This window comes from Nannospalax galili, unplaced genomic scaffold (genome assembly GCF_000622305.1).
Source record: "Nannospalax galili isolate Female #2095 unplaced genomic scaffold, S.galili_v1.0 scaffold278, whole genome shotgun sequence".
Classification (NCBI taxonomy): domain Eukaryota; kingdom Metazoa; phylum Chordata; class Mammalia; order Rodentia; family Spalacidae; genus Nannospalax; species Nannospalax galili.
In genome coordinates this window covers 173122-193593 of record NW_008347536.1, presented here as the reverse complement: position 1 = coordinate 193593, position 20472 = coordinate 173122, and the positions used below count along the sequence as shown (strand labels likewise).

Here is a 20472-nt window from a genome sequence, read left to right as displayed (position 1 = left end):
TTTGCTATTTGGTTACTGGGATCTGAACCTGTGTTTTGTGCAAAACAGTCAGTGCTCTTAAGCAATGAGCCATTTCTTCAGCCCCAAATGTAGTATTTGAAATATACTTGAACTGAATAGTAAAGTGACTGAAAATTAGTGGCATGCAAAATGTTGGATGAGATGATTTAAACATATTTAGGGTGAAACTTAAATCCTTGTAATGCTCAGAGCTTTGTTCATAAAATTTTCTTTAATTTGCTAGTAGGCCATGTATGTATTGAAGGCAAATATTTTAATGATCTACAGAATAGATTTTTGTCTTCTATCACATGCATTAAAATGATGTGTATTAGGGAGCTGAAGAGCTGAGGCTTCACCTGAAGGTAGAAGGTGTTTGTCATACAAGCCTGCAGAGCTAAATCATCCTGAACCCACAAAAAAGTGCAAGGAGAAAGCCAACTCAGAGTCAACAAAGTTGCCTTCTGACCCTCATACATGTGTTATTGCACACACCCCCACACACTGTGTAAACAATAAAATAATGATAATAATAATAATAATAATAATAATAACACAATGTTTTAAGTTACACGATTTGAGGTTGGGTGATAACTCCATTAGTAAAGTGCTTCCTGGCAAGCATAAGACCCCAAGTTTGAGCCCCAGCACCTACATTAAAAATGAAAATCTTGGCAAGGTAGCACATACTTGTAATCACAGTACTCAGGAAAAGGAGACAGGCAGTCCCTGGGGCCCACTGGCAGGTCATCCTCACTGAGACTGTGAGCCCCAAGCTCCTGTGAGATACTCAAAATTGACCTTTGATTTCAAGCTCAGGCACACACACACACACACACACACACACACACACACACATGCACACATAAATGTACACATGGACACAGAAATTAAAAACTGAGGAAACAACAAAATTATACATTTGAAATTTTAAATATGTAGTTCATTGACTTTCTGTTTTGTTTATGTGCTTTCTTTTGTTTTTCCATACCAAATGGTGTGTGCTTGGCCACTCCAGATGTGATCATGGTGATATTTGGTTGAATCACTGTGTGGTGAATATTGATGATGGTCCACGCTAAAACTTCTGCTGTTATGCTTCCTGACTGTCCTTGTCCTAAAACGATTCTAACCCATAATTCAATATTTTCCTGTAGAATTTTCTAAAATTTTCTTGCTGAATAATGATAGTAAAGTGGATAGCTAGCAAACAAAGAGACAACACAGGCAGTGAGTGTTAGCAGTTGATTTATGTACATTTATTTGTTTCTTTATCGTGCGTGTGCATGTGTGTGCATGAGTGTGTGTGTGTGTGTGTGTGTGTGTGTGTGTGTGTGTGTGTGTGTGTGTTTGGTCAGTTTGGTCCTTCCACTATATAAGTTCTAGGAATCAAATTCAGATCATCAAGTTTGGCAGCCAACACCTTTACTACCTGAGCCCTCTTTTGGGTCCATGTGTGTTACACAAGAAAGAAATGTTTACTCCTTTAAATTGTTATTTAAAGCTTATTATTCTCATTTAATTGTGTTTTGTTTTCTTGTTTCTTGAAGTGTGACACTGTGTTCTTTTAAATCTCCTAAAAGAAACCAACATAAGCACCAAAAATCTGCCATTTATAGTAAAATCTAGGACCCAGAATTCATCCCTTTTCAATGTAATTCAATTACTGTTAAATGAGTAGGATATTTTTATTGTTTTTGGTTACCTGACCCTGTATTTCTTGGATAGAAAAAAATTTGGATATTTGACTTTACTCTCAATATTTCTTTTTAAAAATATTTTGTTATTTGTATTTTATGTGTTTGAGTGATTGCCTGCATGTATGTGAATGCACCCGTGCCGTGCAATGCCACAGAGGTCAGAAGAGGGCTTCCAATTCCCCTGGAACTGGAGTTAAGGACGGTTTGTAGCCACCATGTAGGTGCTGGGAATCATACCCGGGTCCTCTGCAAGAGCAGTCAGTGCTCTTAACTGCTGGGTCGTCTCTCCAGCCCCATACTCTCAATATTTCTAAAAGCCTTCCAAATCTTTCAATACCAGTGCTTGCAGGATGACTGACCTTCAGGATGCCCAAACGGTTTTTCTTGAACAGCTTATTCTGTCTCTTTGCCCTCATGCACAGCTACAGAACTTTGTGGCAATCTCAAAATGTAAACATATATTTATTCTGGGGAAGTATTCTCTAAAGCAAAGGGAGAAAATCAAAACTAAAACAGGGACAAACGTAAATACATGTGGTCGACATCTTCAGGGAACACTTCCAAATATGTTCTTTTATTGAATCGCTTTGTGTGACCAGTTACCATCTGTTAAATGATAAATAATATTTTATCTAACTCTTATAATTGTAAGAACTAAATGAAAAAAAGGATTTCAGTGCCTGGAACATAGTAAATATTCCTTTGCGATTAAGAAGGAAACAGAGTTTCCAGGCCTCTGGGAACTTACTCATATGAACCTACAGCAATGGTGGCAGCATGCACAAGACCCATGCAAACTCAATCAGATAAAAACCCAGCATAGAACTGGGGAAATGGACAGCAGTCTGCAACCTTGGGTGAAGAACTATTGGGAGCTGATTACAATTGGGTGAGGGAGAGGTAATTTTTTAATGTATATTTTTATTGATTTTTTTTGCATTTCATACAAAACATCTAAATCTTTTCACCTCCTCCCCCATCCCCTATAACCTCCTCCCACTAGATTTCATGCATTCTGTCATATATGTTAAGGCCTTTCAAATCATGTTTGTGTACCCAGATACCCCTCAGTATATGTTCATGAATTTGTACTGAGTTAGTCCTTAAGGAAGAGACTCTAGATAGGTGGACTAGATTCCAGTGCATGAATTTGCATAAGAGGTATGTGGGTATACAATCTTGACTAGATAGGCCCTAATATACATGACAAAATGAGTGAATCCAGTAGTGGTTACGGGAGGTGCAGACGGAGGAGGGAATATAAAAATGATTAAGATGTTTTGTGCAAAATGCACAAGAATTCAACAAAAAAATACAGTGAGGGGCTGGAGAGATGGCTCAGTGGTTAAAAACCCATATGGTAGCTAACAAATGTCTATAACTCCAGTTCCAGGGGATCTGATGCCCTCTTCTGACCTCTGAGGGGATTTCATGGCATGGGTGTACTTACATAGATGCAGGCAACACACTCATGGACATAAAATAAAATAATAGTAAATAAAAATTTAAAATTAAACTAATAGAATATATACATTGAAAAAGTATAACAACAATGTGATTACTAGTCTTTGTCAACTAGATTTATAATCACCATGAAAGCACACCTCTGTGCTTGTCTATGAGGGTATTTTCTGAAAGGTTTCACTGATCAGGAAGACCTGCACTAATGGTGGCACCATTATAAGGGTCAGGAGAAAGTGACCCTCTTTCTACAATGCAACCAGATGTCTTCCTTCTGCATTCTCTGCCATTCAAACTTAAGCCTAAATAAACCATTCCTTCTCCAATGGCATTTGTCTGCTGTTTGATTAGAGCAACAAGAAAAGTAACAAATTAAAATAATAAAATCTTATATGTAAAGAATATAATTTAATATAAATTTTCTTTAAATGGATCATGTGATGTTGCCAGGCTGTATAAAATCATTATTGTGTTCCCAGCAATTCACTGTTCCATAAGCCAAATTTCTGAAGTGTGGTAATAAGACTTATAGCATCTGATTCTTGTCTACAATAAACAGTGATGGTATTTGAACTTAGGCTCATATGAATTCAATGTCTCAACTCTCCCGTGACCACATTCTGTACTTTGAAGTTCTCGAGTCACTTTCAGATATGATACTGCCTACAATTCATAATTATTAGTATAACATGGATATGTTATAGAAAAGGAATTCAACTTTTCCTCCTAACAAAATCTTCCAATCAAATCTTATTGTTTTTACCTTTGTAGAGACCTTGTTAATGGGATTTTGATTAGCACCTATTTTTCGCAGGAATGTACCTAACACTTTTATAAGAAAATTTTATAACAAATGTCTAACTTTGGCATATCCTGAGTATTCGTTTAATATTTAATTAACTAATATACCAGACAACTTTAACTTTACAAAATGCATTAACTGATTATTCAATTGACCATCAGAACAAACATTAGTACAGAGTGTACAATTGCCATCCATCATCCTGCAAATATGGGTATTCCAAAAGGTCACCTCAAAATGAGACATGGATATGCTCTCTGGCGTAATTCTAATATTAATATTCTTTTTACTGATCACAAAACAAATACTGTGATTCTTCTAGAAAGTTCAGAAATCATGGTTTCTATACTCAAGTTAACCCAATTCAGCAAAAGCATCTGCTCTTTCTTGGTAACGGATAAAACATATTTCAGTTGCTTATGATGAAGCATTGTATGCAGTGTAACAGCTTTACTGTCATCTTAGTATTTCATGTATAAAATTTGAAGAGTATTTTCTTTGCGTTTCAAGATATGTTCTTTTACTTCTTTCCATTAATGTCACAGGTATAATACTCTTTTCAGGCCCTTCAAATGGTCTGAGTAGAGTAATTTGCCATTGGCTGGTGAAAAGCAGGTAAAAACATGTGACAAGTTTGGAGACTTGGAAAAACTTTCCTGAAAAACACATGCAAAGAGCTATTACCTAAATTTAAAACTATACTGCCTCCATCAAAGAAGACACACTATAAATAAGTGAAACTCAATACAACCACCAGTTCCACTGATTATTCAAAATATCTTTTAAGAAAGAGTTTATGTGTCAGGAAAGACAGGCGGGAGGAAGTTTAGAAGTTCAAGAATGAGGCCAATATCAAGAGATGTTTGAGATCATGAGTACTTTCACTAAGAAAGTTAAATTTGTGCCAGGATAAAATACAGTGTTGTTGGAGAGATGAAAATTATCTGTATTTCCTCAGAGATTCTCATAGACAATTTATTTTTATCTTTAGTTTTGTTACATAATTCAGAATGTCTTAATTGCTATGAATATGCTTATTTTATTTTTTTTGGTTAGAGTTGTGCACAATTTTGGTTGGTAGAGTTGATTTGAATCTCATTGTCTTATAAAAGAACATTGTTAGTGGCATCTAACAGGCATCTTATCCCAAATGGAATAGTACTTATACTCTTTGTTCTAGATCAGAGACATCCAATAGGATATATTTAAAAAGTTAGTCATAGGTAGTATGTCACAAAAATTATTTCAATAACATAATATACATAATATGAATCAATGCCTCCATAGAAATACATAAAACATTAAATTAAAAATATGACATTGATACTTAAATTTTAATCAAAAATATACATCGTTTATTATGAGTTTCTGCTTACATATCTCCTAGTCTAAGTTAATAAATTCGATATTAATGTGAAATCATGGCATGTTAAACCCCTGAGGAAATCAACTATGGGCAAGGTGTTCCATCTCCCTTTTTTCAGAGTCTAATACATAACACATATTCAAAAAATATTGGAGATTAATGAATGTATTAATTTGTGGTACCATAGCAATCTTGAGCTCTGTTTCATGTACTTTAATACACTAGATGCCTGCAGAGAAATATATTAGTGCATTTTATAAAAATAATCATATATTTTGTGTAAAAATTTTCCTGAATCAAAAGAATTGCTACAAATTTTCAATTATGTTCAGGACTTTAGAAATTTGATAAAAGAACTATTAACTTCCAAGATACTCTCCTGCTTTACATTTTCATGGTTATAAGAAAGATTATTCTTGTCAAGTAAATATAAAAACAAACTTAGATGATTAATCATTTCCAGCTGGACTTTTAGTATATATTTAAAATAAAACAGAATTTTAACATAAATTCACATATTTTTTAAATCCCATGAGGAACAACTGAGAATCAGTTATAGTCATATAACAAAATGGACAGTGGTAATTTGAGAACAGAAAACAAAGTTTCATTAGAAACAGTGTAGACAGATAGCTTACTTATTTTCCCCAGTCCATTGAGATGCTCTTTTCTCATATAAACCCAGTAAAATACAGTAACTACCAGGTTAACTGGCAAATAATTTTCCAAATTCTATAACTTTTTAAAATATTTTAGTATTTTAATTTTATGTGTATGAGTGTATTGCCTCCATGTATGTGAATGTACCCATGTCGTACAATGCCACGGAGGTCAGAAGAGGGCTTCGGATTCCCCAGGAACTGGAGTTAAGGACGGTTCATAGCCTCCATGTGGGTGCTGGGAATCGAGCCTGGGTCCTCTGCAAGAGCAGTCAGTGCTCTTAACCACTGAGCAATCTCTCCAGCCAACACTGAAAAATAATTAACCTGACACTTTAGTTTCTCTCATCTAATTCCATATTTTTCTAGTTTCTCCAAAGAATAAAGTGTCATAATATGGCAATACTATGGAACGTTTTTCCTAAGACTTTTGAAGAAATTTCCAAAGAACACAAATAAAAAGAAATTGCCAAAACCTTAAATAAAATATGAATAATTCTATTTTGAAGCCACTGAGGAAAGAAATGCAGAAATATCTATCTACTTTTCACTGTAGTAGGGTGGTAGTTTTCAATAAAAGCAGTATACTGCTGGGGTTAGACGATGGTTTAGTTGATTTAGCACTTGTGCAAGAGTGAGGACCTGAGTTCAGGTTCTGTAACCCACATAAAGCCAGATACAGCAGCACATGTCTCTAATCCTAGTGTTCTTACACCAAAGTGGGAAGAAAAGACAGAAGAATCCCTGGAAGCTCACAGGCCAACCAATCTGGCACATATGTAGCAAACATTAGGAGTCTCAGTCACAAAGTGAAAAGCAAATACTGACACCCGGGTTGTCCACTGACTTCTGCATGAAGAGCATACCATGCATGCACTCACACTCACATACACAAGCACTCATACACACATATACACACTGTATATACACACAAAGATAAAAACATATACCAATCAGGCGCTTGCCCAATTCAAAATTCTATACATGTTAGTGAACTTCTGTTAGGTTAAGCAATGGAGAGGCTTCCTTAAACTTGCTGTGTAATATTTTTGTCAGTTAATTATAATTGTTTAATTCTTATTTTTTATTCATTTATTTTTATTTTACATGTATGTTTTGCCTGAATATATGTAGATGCACCACGTTCATGACTACTAATAGTATCTCGATAGCACTTTATAGACTACAGAGTTTTTATCATTTCTGAAAACACTTTTTGATGGCTATCATTCCCCCTGTCATTGTTATTTATGCCACAATAATTTGAGAAACAAATCAATTAGATTTGTTTACAATGATATATATATATATAGTATAATGTGTCTGCCTTATCTACTGGGATCCATATGCTTCACTTTGGTTTTATACTCAAGGCTAACTTCTAATAAAACTCCCACTTAAAATTAGCATAGATCCATGTATGTCTCTAATTTGAACTTTATGAAGAAGTTATGTATCTATTGCTTCCACTTATTTTTTTCACCATGAAGTTGCTCTTTCTTGTTGAGAAAATTTATAAAAGATAATTCAGAGCTTTTAAAAAGCGCATTAATTTTCTAGCTTGCATGCCTTCTACTTCCATACCCACATCTCCAACATCAAGGATAGCCATGATAACCCTTTTCTCTGATCATTTACAGAGTTGGATGATTTCACCACACTTCAATACCTCTATATACAAGTCAGCAGTCGATGGAAGGTGTATGCAGTGTACTCATAACTGTATCAAATCACGACACAGTCTAGAATTGATATATGATTCCACCCCTCATTTATAATTTGTAAGAATTTAAAACTCATTACACATAATGGCTATTTTCCTGATGAAATGTCTGTCCTATTCAGTAGTAAATTTTATCTAAGCAAAGCCAAAGTAAATATCATTAAGGATTTCTCTTTTTTCTCCCAAAGGCCAAAATGAGAACACAGAAGCATTGATTTCAAACCTGCACAAAAGAGGCCCATGAAATGTCTATACACACACACACACACAAACTCATTTAGAAAAGATATAGGACCTTGTGTTTCCTAGGAAAGCAAAAATAATCAGGATGCTTACATTCTACTCTTCCTTGAAGATGCCCCCCCCAAAAAAAGAGATTTAGAATTGTTTCAAAAGTTGGCCCTAGGTCTGAATTCTTGCTTTACTACTAACCATTTGCAATGGTATGGAGAAATTGCTCACTCTTCCATGTGCATCCTCTAACCTGTAAAATATTGCCTTTTATTAGCTTATGTTATAGACAAATGAGTTAACAGAGTTTTAAAATGCAATAATACACAATCAAGTTTTAACTCACAACAATATAATCAAATAAAGTTTCATGTGATTTTCAATATTGAAACTTATAAAGGTCAATTAGTTCAATTCCTTTGTACCCCCCCCAAACAGAGTTTTGATTATTTTTCTTTTTTGTTTTGTTTTTGAGACATGGTTTTGCTATATAACCAGCAGGCCTTGAATTTGAAATCCTCCTGCCTCATCTTCCGAAATACTAAGATTATAACTGTATGCTACCACACTAAGCTGAAAGCTTTTACCTTTCTTCTGTTTGGATGGCATATTACTCTGTTACTCAAGCTGACTTCGAACTTGTGATATTCCTTTTGCTGCAGCTTTCAAAGTGATCAACCATGTTCGGTTCATTAATCTCCTTTTTCTATCCATCTCCCCAGTGATTGTCTACAGAACAGAAAGCAGTGGTGCCTTGGAAACGGGATGCTTGGGCAAAATCTCTGTTATGAATCACTAATAAGTGAGTCATATTTCAAGTCAGGAACTGTATAGAATGAAAGAACCTACAGATAGATTGTTATTTCCCAAAGATAGGAATAAATTTCACTTTCCACCAAGATAAACAGTGATTCCGTTAGCAATACTGGGTAAGAGTTCCTGGGCTACTCTATTGGAAGCAAAGATGAGAGGATGCGCATCTCTGGTCACTCTTGCCAGACTACCTGGATTGCTCAATTTCTTTCACCATTAAAATGGGGCTCTGACAGGGATATATGAATGTAGAAGGTTTTCTTATATGATTAACATTGTCATACTTCCAAGATTATAAATCCATCATCTAATTCAGGGAAGTGTCTCCTAAATATCTCTGTAATTCCTGACATATTTTCATATCAGTGACAACCAATATAACTATGCAGACAAGCTAGAAATTAGAAATTATTTTGTCATCTAATGTTCTTAGGATTTTGAGGAAGCAAAGGGAAATCTGTCAAAGTTCCCAAAATAGTCTCAGTATGACCTGGACAAAGAAGCACTTAATTTACAAACAAGAGTGGAAGCCTTCTATGCTAGCTAATAAGAACTAGCCTGTTCTTATTAAGAACTGTTTCCATGGGCTCTCCGTGGGTTGGGCCCCCCAGGCTGAAGCTGCCAGAAAATACCCGACTAGCTGGGAGAGTTAGCCAGATACTGAAATGCTAGTCACCATTCCCCTGCTTTAGAACCAGCCCCAGTTACTGGGCTCCAGGGCTCATACCTTTTCTACTGAGCTAGTTAGAACTGGCCCATCTTATGATCCTCATTACCCCAACTTGGACCTAGACTCTTTTGCCCTCCTGGAGAATTCTTGACTAGCCTGCCTAGATCCATCCAGTGACCCCCCCCCAAAAAAAAAGAAATAACCTAAAGCACAGGGTAACTATCCATATTTGAACAGAAAGCAACCAAGCTACAGCAGCAAGATAAACAGAATCAAAGTTCCACTCAAGAATAGCAGGACTGAGTTTCATATCAGACTCACAATCAACAAAAGAATACATATTTCCAGACAACAATGAAAAATCACAAATAATAGCAAAACAAGCAAAGACATTAAAAACTTCAATGAAAACCTTAAATCTTTGAAGATAGAAATTGAGGAAGACAGAGGATCGAAAGACCTCCTGTACTCATGGATTGATAGAATCAATAGAGTGAAAACGACCCTCCTATTAAAAGCAATTTACAGAGTCAATGCAACCTCAATCTAAATTCCCATAGCATTCTTCACAGAAAGAGAAATTTATATCCTAAAATTCATATGGAAACACAATAAGTCAGCCCAAGCAATCCTAACCACAAAGAAAAATGCCAGGGGCATTAATATATCAGAACTTAATCTGTATTATAGAAATATAGTCATAAAACAGCATGATATTGGCATAAAACAGACCTGTAGATCAATAGAACAAAATAAAAGACCCAATCATGAGTGCACATAAATACCACCACCTGATATTGACAAAGGTGCCAAGAACACACACTGGTGGAAAGACAGGATCTTGAACAAGTGGTTTGGCAAAATTAAGTCTCCATGTGTAAAAGAATGAAATTAGATCCATACCTAAACCATATATATCACTCTGTACAAACCTCAACTCCAAATGAATCAAAAACCTCAGTGTGATGTCTGAAATGCTGAAACTGTTAGAATAAAACACAGGCAGCACCCTACATGATATAAGTTTAGTAAAGGAATTTCCAAATTGGACATCAGGCACTCACAAATTAAGGTTGACAACTGACAAATGGGACCTCATTAAACTAAAAAGCTTATGGACAGCCAAAGAACCAACAAATCAAGTGAAGAGGAAATCTATAGAGTGGGAGAAAAATCTTCACCAGCTGTACCTCTGATAGAGGATTATTACCTAGAATATACAAAGAACTCAAAAAAAACAAGAAGCAAGAAAACAAACAACAGAATTACAAAATGGGCTACGGATCTGAACAAAGAGTTCTAAAAAGAAGAAATAAAATGGCTAACAAACACCTTAAAAAGCACACAACATCCTTAGTAATTACAGAAGTGTAGATAAGAAACACTTTCAAATTTCATTTTACCCCAGTCAGACTGGCTAAGATCAAGGGAGCAAAAGAATCCAAATGCTGGCAAGGATGTGGAGAAAAAGGAATGCTAATTCACTGCTGGTGGGAATGCAAACTCATACAAACACTATGGAAAGCTGTATGGAGCACTCTTAAAAAATTAAAACTGAGTCTAGCATGTGATCCAGCTGTACTACTACTAGGCATATGCTCGGAGGACTCATCTACTACAGAGATGCTTGCACAGCCTTGGTTGTTGCTGCTCTTTCCACATAGCTAAGATCAGGAAACCACCTAAATGTCCCTCATCTGATGAATGAATAATGAAAATGTGGTACATTTACACAATTGAGCTCTACTTGGCAGTAAAGAAAAATGAAATAAAATTTGCAGGTAAATGTAGGAACTAGAAACTGTTGTACTAAGTGTAGTAGTAACACACAGAAAAACAAATGACATAAGTTCTATCTCATTTGTGAATTTTAGCTCCACATCCTAAGATGTGAGTATATATCCTGATGTTATTACAGAAGCCAAGTAAATGGAAAGGGACCATGGGGGTAAAGGGGAAGAAGGAGCTCATGAGAGAGGTGTTATCAAGGAATAAATGGGGAAAATGGGAATATTTTAACTGGAGAGAGAATAGCAAGGGCTATACAACAGGGCAGTGAAAGTTGAGATAAAAAAATGCTTAGATGGTGTGAAAAGCCAGAGTCCTACTGAAAATACACACAGACACAGACACAGACACACACAGACACACACACAGAACATACACACACACACACACACACACACACACATACACACACACACACACACACACACATACACATACACACCAGGCAGTGGAAATCTCCCTCTAAGTAGTTGGTGAGGGTATCCAAGAGACTCCCAAAATATCTCAGGCTATTGCCAAAACCCTTGGCTGTCTTCCAGAGGTTGTAGGTAAGATTGTACTCCTGAATACAGGGGACATACTTCAAACATAGGACTTGGGCTGGAACTGACCTTCTCCCTGAAGCCTAGTTTTCATGGTATCAGAGGATATTACAGGAGCTTCCAAAAGAAGAAAACCAGCCACCTGTTCTACCCCACTGTAAAACCTAATGATTAATGAATGGCTCAGCAAACTATTGCTATTGGTGCAGTATTGCCACCTTTATCTTGAGGGTAAGCAACAGCCATCTAATTAGAATTAAGATCCTGTCAATGGGAGGGAACTTATGTCGTGAAACTATAGACAGCCAAATGCATAGATGGAGAGGTCATAGATCTTGGAGAAAAACATACTTTTGTGACATCCTCAGACCACTGTAATTTCTTACTGTGTTTTAAATATGCAACTTGATGAGTTGTAAGAGTTACACTTGTCTGTAAGAAGCATCCTTATACTTACAGACAAGTGTAATTCTCAAAACTCATCAAAGAAGATTCTTTTTCCAACATATGGAGACTAATACAGAGTTCCACAACTGGTCAAATGCAGAGAATAAATGTGAGATGTTTAGCCCTAAGTGACACATTTTCAATGCACCTCTACACATAAGATAAATGCATCTTTCAATTTTCATCAGAGATGTTTCCTTATGCAGCACAAGGTGAGCCCACAACTGGCCAATGTGTAGGGAGCAAGTCTGCAGAGTGTTCATCCCTGAATGGGTTACCCTTTTTCAAACGTCTGCCTCCCAAGGCTCAGAGTTCATTGAGGAAGGGGATGCAGAAAAATTGCAAGAGTCAGAGGTGGTGGATGACCACAAGGAAACAGAGATTTCCAGACAGCTGATCAGTTTTACATATGAACTCACAGCAATGATAACAGCATGTACAAGTCCTTTGCAAGCTCAAACTAGACAAAATCCAGCATAGGCACTGGGACATGAGTAAGAAATGCAACCCAGTCTAAGGGACTTTTGGCACTGGATGCTTGCTGGGAGCAGGAAACATAGTCTCCTTTAGGGATAAGACTCTTGTAGGTTGACTATGCACCAGTGGATATGTGGAGGACACACGCTGAAGGACATGTGGGGACACAAATCAGACGCTATAGGCCATATTGTATATATAACAGAGCACACTGAATTGGCAAGGGGTAGGTACATATAGAACAGGGGATATAAATCCCATCAAATTACATTGTGCAAGAATCACAAAACTTCTATAAAATGCTCTGAAAAGCAAGTAGTGTCATGCTATTTTTCAAAGGTGATTTTTTAAAGAGCTACTTAATTTGTGGTCTTTGATATTTAGATAATTACTAAAACATTCAGCAGATTGCTTAAAAGATCAGTACTATTGAGATAAAGGGAAGCAAAATGAAACAATTCAATCCAGTTAATGCAATGACAAAAGAAACGAAGTGATAAGCCACGCCAAGATGTTAAAACAACGTTCCGGATAGAAATTTTGAATTCCAGGGGCTGGAGCGATAGCTCAACGGTTAAGAGCATTGTTCTTACAGAAGACCCGGGTTCAAATCCCAGAACCCACATGGCAGCTAACAACTGTCCATAAGTCCAATTCCAAGGGATCCAACAGCCTCTTCTGTCCTTAGCGGGCATTGCAGGAGATGGGTGCAGGCATCACATTCATACACATAAAATAAAAATGATAAATAAACTATTTTAATTAAAAATTTTTTGAATTTCAGACTCAACTGGATAGCTAGTTATGTGTCAAATAGGATGAGGCTTCTTGAGTTACTTGTTTCTTCAACAAAAAAATAAAGATGGTAAAATAGATGCTTACCTAATACATTTCTATTCTGACAATCTACTAAATTAACAGTAGTTTGTATTTCTGAATTATTGCCATTATCATCTTCTAATTTGTCTTAACATTCAACGTTTTTCTATCCCTATGCAACAAAATAAAAATGCTTTAAAACTATTCAGTGGGTTCCCTGATGACATGTCTAATCAATTTCCCAGACTAAGTTGATGTCTAGATACGGTGATGATTAGTACGAAAAATTTGACAGAAAAAAATTGCGCATACTTACACCTTCTTACCCATATTATTTTTTTAGAAGTTTGTCAATATTCACAGTAGATAAGATGCAGGATTTACCCAGGGATCCAACAACAAATGAACGGATAAAGAAAAGGTAGAGTATGTTTAAGTACTAAGAATGAAATTGCGTCCCTCGTAGCAAAATGAATGAACTGCAAGTCATAACCTAGAACAAGTCAGACAAGCCCCGTAGGATCCCTCCCTCACATAGAGGAAGTTATTAACAATTGATCTCAAAGTTTATTTAAGAATTTACCAGAGGTGATTAAGCTGGGGGGGGCGGATTGTAGTATCTCAGTGGATACAGTATGCAGATATGGAAAAATTCAGTGAATTCTATTAATACATGCAATTAACATGTTACTAAAATCTTTTAAAATATTGAAATAAGCATAGTGACTCACAATGAAATCTTGGAAAAATAATATTGTCATTTTCTTAAATAATTGATGAAAAACACACCACCACTTTAAACAGGTATTGCATAGGTTGATCTGAAGACAATGTTTTCATGATGATGTTTGCAGGAAGACTTATCGATACATTCCCCCAGAGCATCACTGACATTTTTCCTGGAATAAATTAGCATCATTAGCTAGAAATAAGAACCAGTACAAACAGAAAAGGAAGTTAGGAGTAAACAGCACCTCACAACTAATCAAGGAGGTATTTTGGCAGCTCATTTTTATAAGAAAGCAAAACTGTGAAAACTCCAAGTGCCAGCTATTTATCCACATGCCACATATTCATAAATAATGAGATATGTACTGTTATAAGGGAAATCCATCCACTCAGCAAATCATTCTCCAATGCCTGTTTTATGCTAGGCATTCCAATAGGCCCTAGGGATATATATTAGAGTTCCAACTAAGGTCAGGAAAAATAATGAAGTGTAAACCGTGCAAACCACATGTAGACTTTGATACATGTGGTTTTATACAGAAAACTCAGCCCATTAATTACTTCCCTCATTGAAACTGAGCTATATCACTGGGAAGAAAGTAATACAGGCTATACACAAATATATTACTATTTTACATGCATTACAGCTTAGATTTCTATGAATTATTAAATATCTAATGCACAGGAATGTAAGTAAACTACTTTTTGCCTAAACAGTTATTCTGCTGGGTCATATTTTTATGCCAATACTATCAACATATTTTAATTTTTTTATATTGAGTTTTAAACATGGATATGATATCCTATTTGTTACAAGTTACAATCTAAAGTCATAGAGATAAATATGCTTATGTTGAACTCCATCCTGAAAGCATTTATTATTGCTCACCACTGGGCTTGTGGTCAAATGGGTAATGTTTATGGCTTCAGCTGTTCTCATTTGTGTGACTGCAAGCAGCTGTGTGTCAGGAAGACATTAGTGTTGATCTTCACTGACTGGTCTTACATGGCTGGTATCAAAAATTCTACAGTGATTTCTTCCAGAAATATCTAAATGCCACATGCTTGACATAGTGACAGTAGGGTCCAAGGAAGACTAAGAAGAAAGTCTGAACTAGGGCTGTTGGTGCAGGCCTATAAGCCAATCTACTGGGAAGGTTAAAATAGAAGGACTGAAAGTTCAAGGCTGGGCTTGGCAACTTAATGAGAATGTGTCTTAAAATTAAAAGAGCCTGGGTATACAGCTCAGTGATGGAGTGTTTGCCTAGAAGGCATCGTGCCCTAGATCAATACACAGTCCTTCCAGGTCATTACTTCAAGCTTTCGTGAAGAAAGCAGCCAGCTATGAGGCCAGTATTGCAAAAGTAGAAGAAAACTATCTTGTCAAGTTACAAAGCAAACAATAGGGATTCAGGAGAATCATTAATGGGGGTCACCAATGAGATTAATCTGTCACAGCCCTACAGACAAACACTACCCAGCTTGTGCCATAATGCATCCATGTGCCAAGCTTTGGAAAAGTAATGCGTCAAAGTACCTTCTAAATTTTCTTAGAGGAGAAAGTTGGTGACTGGGCTGACTCATTAAAGAGTAGTGGAATTTCTCTTTTGACTCATTGCATCTTCCTTTCCTCTATCCTGTTGAAGAACTGGTTTGACCTGTCCTTAAAAGAATGCTGTGTTTTCTCTTCTGTTACTTTATACAATGAATCTCATTGCCTAGAAATCCTAGGTGTCGTTTTTATCTATTAAAAGTCACTGTACATATTCATTTCTGCAGCCTACAGACAACATAAATTACAGGAAATACAAGTACAAGAGCTTAAAACCCAAGTTGAAGTTCAGGTCTCCTGTGCTCCTTATGAAATTCTGGATCATATGTACTTCCTAGAGTGAACATCTTCTGATAGTTTCCAAAATGATTAGATGATATAGTACCATCAGGTTTAAGCATAAAATCAGTGAAATATTTGAGGACAAAATGGTTTAGGAAATAACAATTTGCCTTTTCATACTTGATCATATAACAGCATCTGGAAATTTCAATACTTTTCTGGAAAGAGGAGTATTAACTGAAAAAAAAGAGATTAGTTACAAGAATATCAGAATAAATGAAAAGGTATGCAGACTGACCTAAAACTGTAAAGAATTATCCTAATCTAGCGAGAGATAGTGACAGAAATAGAAATATGTAGATAGCTGATAGAGAGGTCAATGGATGAATGGAAGAAAAGAAAGAAAGAATAGAACAGAATAAATGTGAATAGATACTTTCATTTTAGATAAGCTGCCAGAGTTTTTCCAAAGGACCATACAACAGAATACCAAAGTTTTACTTTGTGAAACTCCTGATACCCGGCTCATATTGATAAACTAAAAATATCATACTACGTGTCTTCACTATCCAGAATCTTGTTTGTAATCAAAGTTCTTCCTGACCAAATCACAAAAATCAACAATCCAAAGAGTAAATCTTCTAGTTTTTGAATATTCAGACCGAAAGCTCGTTCATTCCTGAATCCTGTTTGAATCACTCTATATTTCAATTACGTTTTCCAACACAATTTCTATTGTTTTATTTTGAGTCCTTCAAACAGAATACTTTCTTCTAATTGATATATTACAATGTGGAATTTATGTATCACAGAACATTAAATGAACACAGAAAATTTACCCTGCATTTTACCATTTTCCAGAATGACTTGGATTTCCTCTCAGAATGAGGAATTTTTCAATTTTGCTCTTTTCTGTTAGAAGTTCTTTGAATATCCCACTAAATGACTTAATATAGAATTACAACTATGCAAAACTTAATATTGGTTTTCACATAAAATGATCTTGGCAATTATAATTCTTATATTCTTAGCAATCCAGTATGTCATTCGTTTTAATATATATATAAAACAATGTATTATGTGAATATATAATGGTGAATTTTGTTAGATTACTTATTTGGTATTGGTTCCAATTTAGATTAAAATAAAAAGTTAAGTTAGTAAAATAAAAGGGTGATGATTACTTTCCTTTGGAGCATTATCTTAAATTAGTCTCTCCTGTATGATGACCAAGCCATACCCTTTTGACATTAGATGGAAGTCCTCATCTTCTATTTCTTCAAGTCCTCGATTGAATCCATCACTTATTGGGGTTGATTTTTGTTTACCAATTATGAATATTCTTCCTCTTACAATTCAGTCATTACATTCTCTAAATTTTCCACTATGCCTCTCATAACACAGAACAGAAGGTAATGTTATTCTTCATCAACATTCCTTAGAGACACTATCTCTAATTTTCTGTCACTTTGAGCTAGGTTACATAGTATCTGTGCTTGCCTCATCCCTTTTCCCAGACTCTAAACCCATTGAAGGCTATAATTTACAGAATTATCAAATGTATACTTGTATACATTTTGCTTAATAAATATGTGTTGTAGAAATTTATCCTCAGGTAAGTCCATTTACTTCTGTTAAATTATAATGGCACACTTTTCAAAATAATCCGTTGATTTTTAGAATGTGTTTAGTGCCTTCTTCAGTATTCTGTAGGGTTTAATGTACTTTGTTGTCCTAAGAAAACTGCTACATAAGAAGTGAGTCTTAATATTTTGGTCATATAACTCTTAGACATCAAGACAAATATCTCAACAGCCTTAGTCAAAGGATTAAATAGCAGAACATGTAAAAGCATTTTAAGGTGCCTTGAGCAACAATGAACTAATTACTGTTAACTTGTAAGGCATCAGTCAAGTATTTTCTTTCTTACTATTTTTCAGTATGACGAAGCACTGAATTTCAAAGAAAACATGTAGAATTATTAAAATTGTACTTTTTAAATAAATATAACCCACCTAAGAATAAAATAATTCATTTTCATGGCTATTTAAGATTTGACTGTGCATTCTATTTGAAAAACACTTTTAAGTCTAAACTATCTGCAGTTCACTAGAACAATGTACTAGACTAAAACTGGTTGCTTTCACTACCATGTATAGTTATATACACCTCCCTTTTACTATCAAAAACAATAGGTAGTTAAAGCAGTGCTAAAATTTTACATATAGGGGATGCTCATCAAAAAGACAGAAAATTAAAATGCCTTTGGTCACAAATATCAAAGGGCATCATTATAGCAGAAATCAAAATAATGCAATAAATAATTCAAAAATTACTGTTTAATCAGTTGGTGGCTACAGAAATGACTGTATTAGCTTTAACATAGTTTAATAGGTATTGATCATCTTGTCCCTTTTATCATGCTGGCAAATTGAGGCTTCTCAATATTTTCAAAATGGTTTGGACTGTTTTAGGCTTGAAACCTGAAAATTGGTCTGAGATGTATTGAAAAGTATCTAAAGACATATTCAGTGTATGTAAAGGAAATTACTTACCTTCTGTGTGCACAGCTGAAACATAGGTCCAGTTGTATCTCTTCACTATGTCCACCATGGCTCGTGCCTGCTGGGCATCTGAAGGCACAACCCTCATGAAGTACTTGAACAGAGTCTTGTCACTCAGATCCATGCTGGTTGCAGAGTAAGCAATCTGAGGTATGTTGAAAAGCTGAAGCAAGTTCTGGACTTGAATGGCCACAGAACTGGAGCCTGGCCCAATGACTCCTACTATGGGCTTCTTGGAGCGAAAGGAAGAAGAAGATCCATCCACACAGCGAACCAAGCCCTCTTCCTCTTCTGAAGAAATGAGGGAATCTCTTATAAATTCAATGCTTTGTTCTAGGGCCACAGCCGAATGCCAGCAGGAATCCCTTATCTCACAGCCAAGTGTGATGTTGGGCAAGAGTGTGGGGTCTGAATTGATCCTTTCCAAGGTGTGCAGCATGGCCTCCACTCTCTGAATGCCATACTGCTCACGGACCGCCCCACACTTCCTCTCATGAACTTTGTCCACCGTTGGCTGGTGGTGGACAGAGAAGAGAGCTCCAATAATGATGTCACCGGGCATATGAGCCACCACTCTCCTCTCATTAGACTGTGCACTCCCACGGACATCTTCTTTCAAAAGTAGGACTGACAGGATCAACAGAAGGACCATTTTAGGAAAGGAGTTCAAGCTGATAAAGACATCATGGTGGGGGAAATGCAGATTTCCAGTAGGTACTATCAAATGATGTCCTGTGTTGAGTGGCACATCAAAAAATTAGCCAACAATTTAGACGTATTCTCTAAAGGATGACCAGGTGCCCAAGTAGCATTTACTTAGATGTATCCATATTAACATGATATTCAAAAACCTGAAAAAATACAAAAGAATATGCCTAAGTACCTTAACAGCATAAGTACACCTGGTTTAAGAAGACTCTGACCATCCATGCTAGTGGACAGATAGACGGCTATGATATAACAGATTACAAAAGAACAGAATTGAAAGTGTTTTGTGGTCTATCATCATTGTGATTTCATGAAACAGGTGATATAGCTTCTCGGTCTTGACTTCTTTGAATTATTTTTCATTTGTTCATCAGAAGTACACAAAACCAAATATGATATATGGCAGGTATATATCTTCAGGCAGAGGTGACAAAGAACAGCCTAGTATCAAACCTAGACTGTAAATTAAATCTAGAAAACGTTTAATGTATATATATATAAACCATATGTTTTTTCAGGCAGAAAAAGGAGTTAGATTTTACTTTAACCATAATGGGAATCCACTGTAATGTATTCAGGGGTGTGAATTAGCTTTTTGATATTTTCAAACCTGATAATTTTTTCTAGCTCCACTATGGAAAATAAACCGGACATGGGAAAGAGTTGAAACAAAGATATTGAAAGAGGTATTGGCACTACTGGGATAACTGGAGATGTGGAGGAATTTAATACAGAGTTATAGTACTATAAAGTACTTCTTTAGGTATTGATATGGAAATAAGGACAGAGACTGCACCAACTAGTTACTACAGAGCCAAAGAAGACAAAGGAAGGAGCAAACCAAGCCCTAGATACAGGTACTCACTATATATATATATATAATATACATATATTATATATATATAATAGGGAGGGAGAACATATAGTTTTTTAAATTAGTGACCTCTGGGGGATGGGACTGTTGCCAATTGTCATTTTATTTTAGTTTTCGTTAGGCTTTAATTTGTTTCCAAATTTTCTTCCCTAAGCATGTATTAGTTATTCAATTATAAAGAAGTTGTCTTTAAAGAATTGGAGATGTTTCTCAGTAGCGCAGCACTTGTCTAGCATACACAAGACATTGACTTCACACCATACTA

General features: G+C 35.8%; 1 protein-coding gene across 4 annotated transcripts in view; it reads right to left on the bottom strand.

The window, feature by feature from the left end:
* The window catches only part of Grm5 (glutamate metabotropic receptor 5), a 553026-nt gene that overhangs the window by 513615 nt on the left and 18939 nt on the right, over window positions 1-20472 (bottom strand). For all 4 annotated transcript variants that reach the window (XM_008844122.2, XM_008844124.2, XM_008844125.2 and 1 more), the window contains exon 2: window positions 18617-19476. In XM_008844122.2, the coding sequence (XP_008842344.1) occupies window positions 18617-19277 (661 nt within the window). In that variant the 5' untranslated portion in view covers window positions 19278-19476. The remainder of the gene's footprint in view (window positions 1-18616; window positions 19477-20472) is intronic.